Source organism: Eimeria mitis, genomic scaffold (genome assembly GCF_000499745.2).
Source record: "Eimeria mitis Houghton genomic scaffold, Emh_scaff482, whole genome shotgun sequence".
NCBI classification, from domain to species: domain Eukaryota; phylum Apicomplexa; class Conoidasida; order Eucoccidiorida; family Eimeriidae; genus Eimeria; species Eimeria mitis.
Genome location: NW_013573122.1, coordinates 16,080 through 16,586, shown reverse-complemented (window position 1 = coordinate 16,586; position 507 = coordinate 16,080). Strand labels below are relative to the sequence as shown.

At 35.5% G+C, this 507-nt stretch overlaps 1 protein-coding gene across 1 annotated transcript in view; it reads right to left on the bottom strand.

Annotated features, from left to right (window-relative positions):
* Positions 1-275: 275 nt before the first annotated feature.
* Positions 276-507, bottom strand: part of EMH_0013780 (uncharacterized protein) — a gene marked incomplete at both ends in the record, with an annotated part of 738 nt that continues 506 nt past the window's right edge. The window contains one exon of the mRNA XM_013499925.1: positions 276-507. Within this exon, the coding sequence (XP_013355379.1) occupies positions 276-507 (232 nt within the window).

Below are 507 nucleotides of genomic sequence, written 5' to 3'. Positions count from 1 at the left end.
AATAAATAAATAAATAAATAAATAAACAAATAAATAAATAAACAAATAAATAAATAAATAAATAAATAAATGTATAAATGTATATATATATATGCAGAGAGGGTTTAATATAAAAAAGACAAACAAACTAAATAAACAAATAAACAAATAAATAAATAAACAAATAAACAAATAAACAAACAAACAAACAAACAAACAAACAAACAAACAAATAAATAAATATATAAATGTATATATATATATGCAGAGAGGGTATGATAGAGGTATTGGTGGCGTCAGATGCAGCAGCAAGGGGCCTCGATATTCCGGGTGTACAGACAGTTCTTCACTATGAAGCTCCCCATACACCCCATGCTTATATACATAGAGCAGGGAGAAGCGCTAGGTATGCTGCTGCTGCTGCTGCTGCTGCTGCGGGTGGTGCTGCTGCTGGTGATGGTGGTGATGGTGGTGATGGTGGTGGTGCTGCTGCTGCTGCTGCTGGTGATGGTGGTGCGGGTGGTGGTG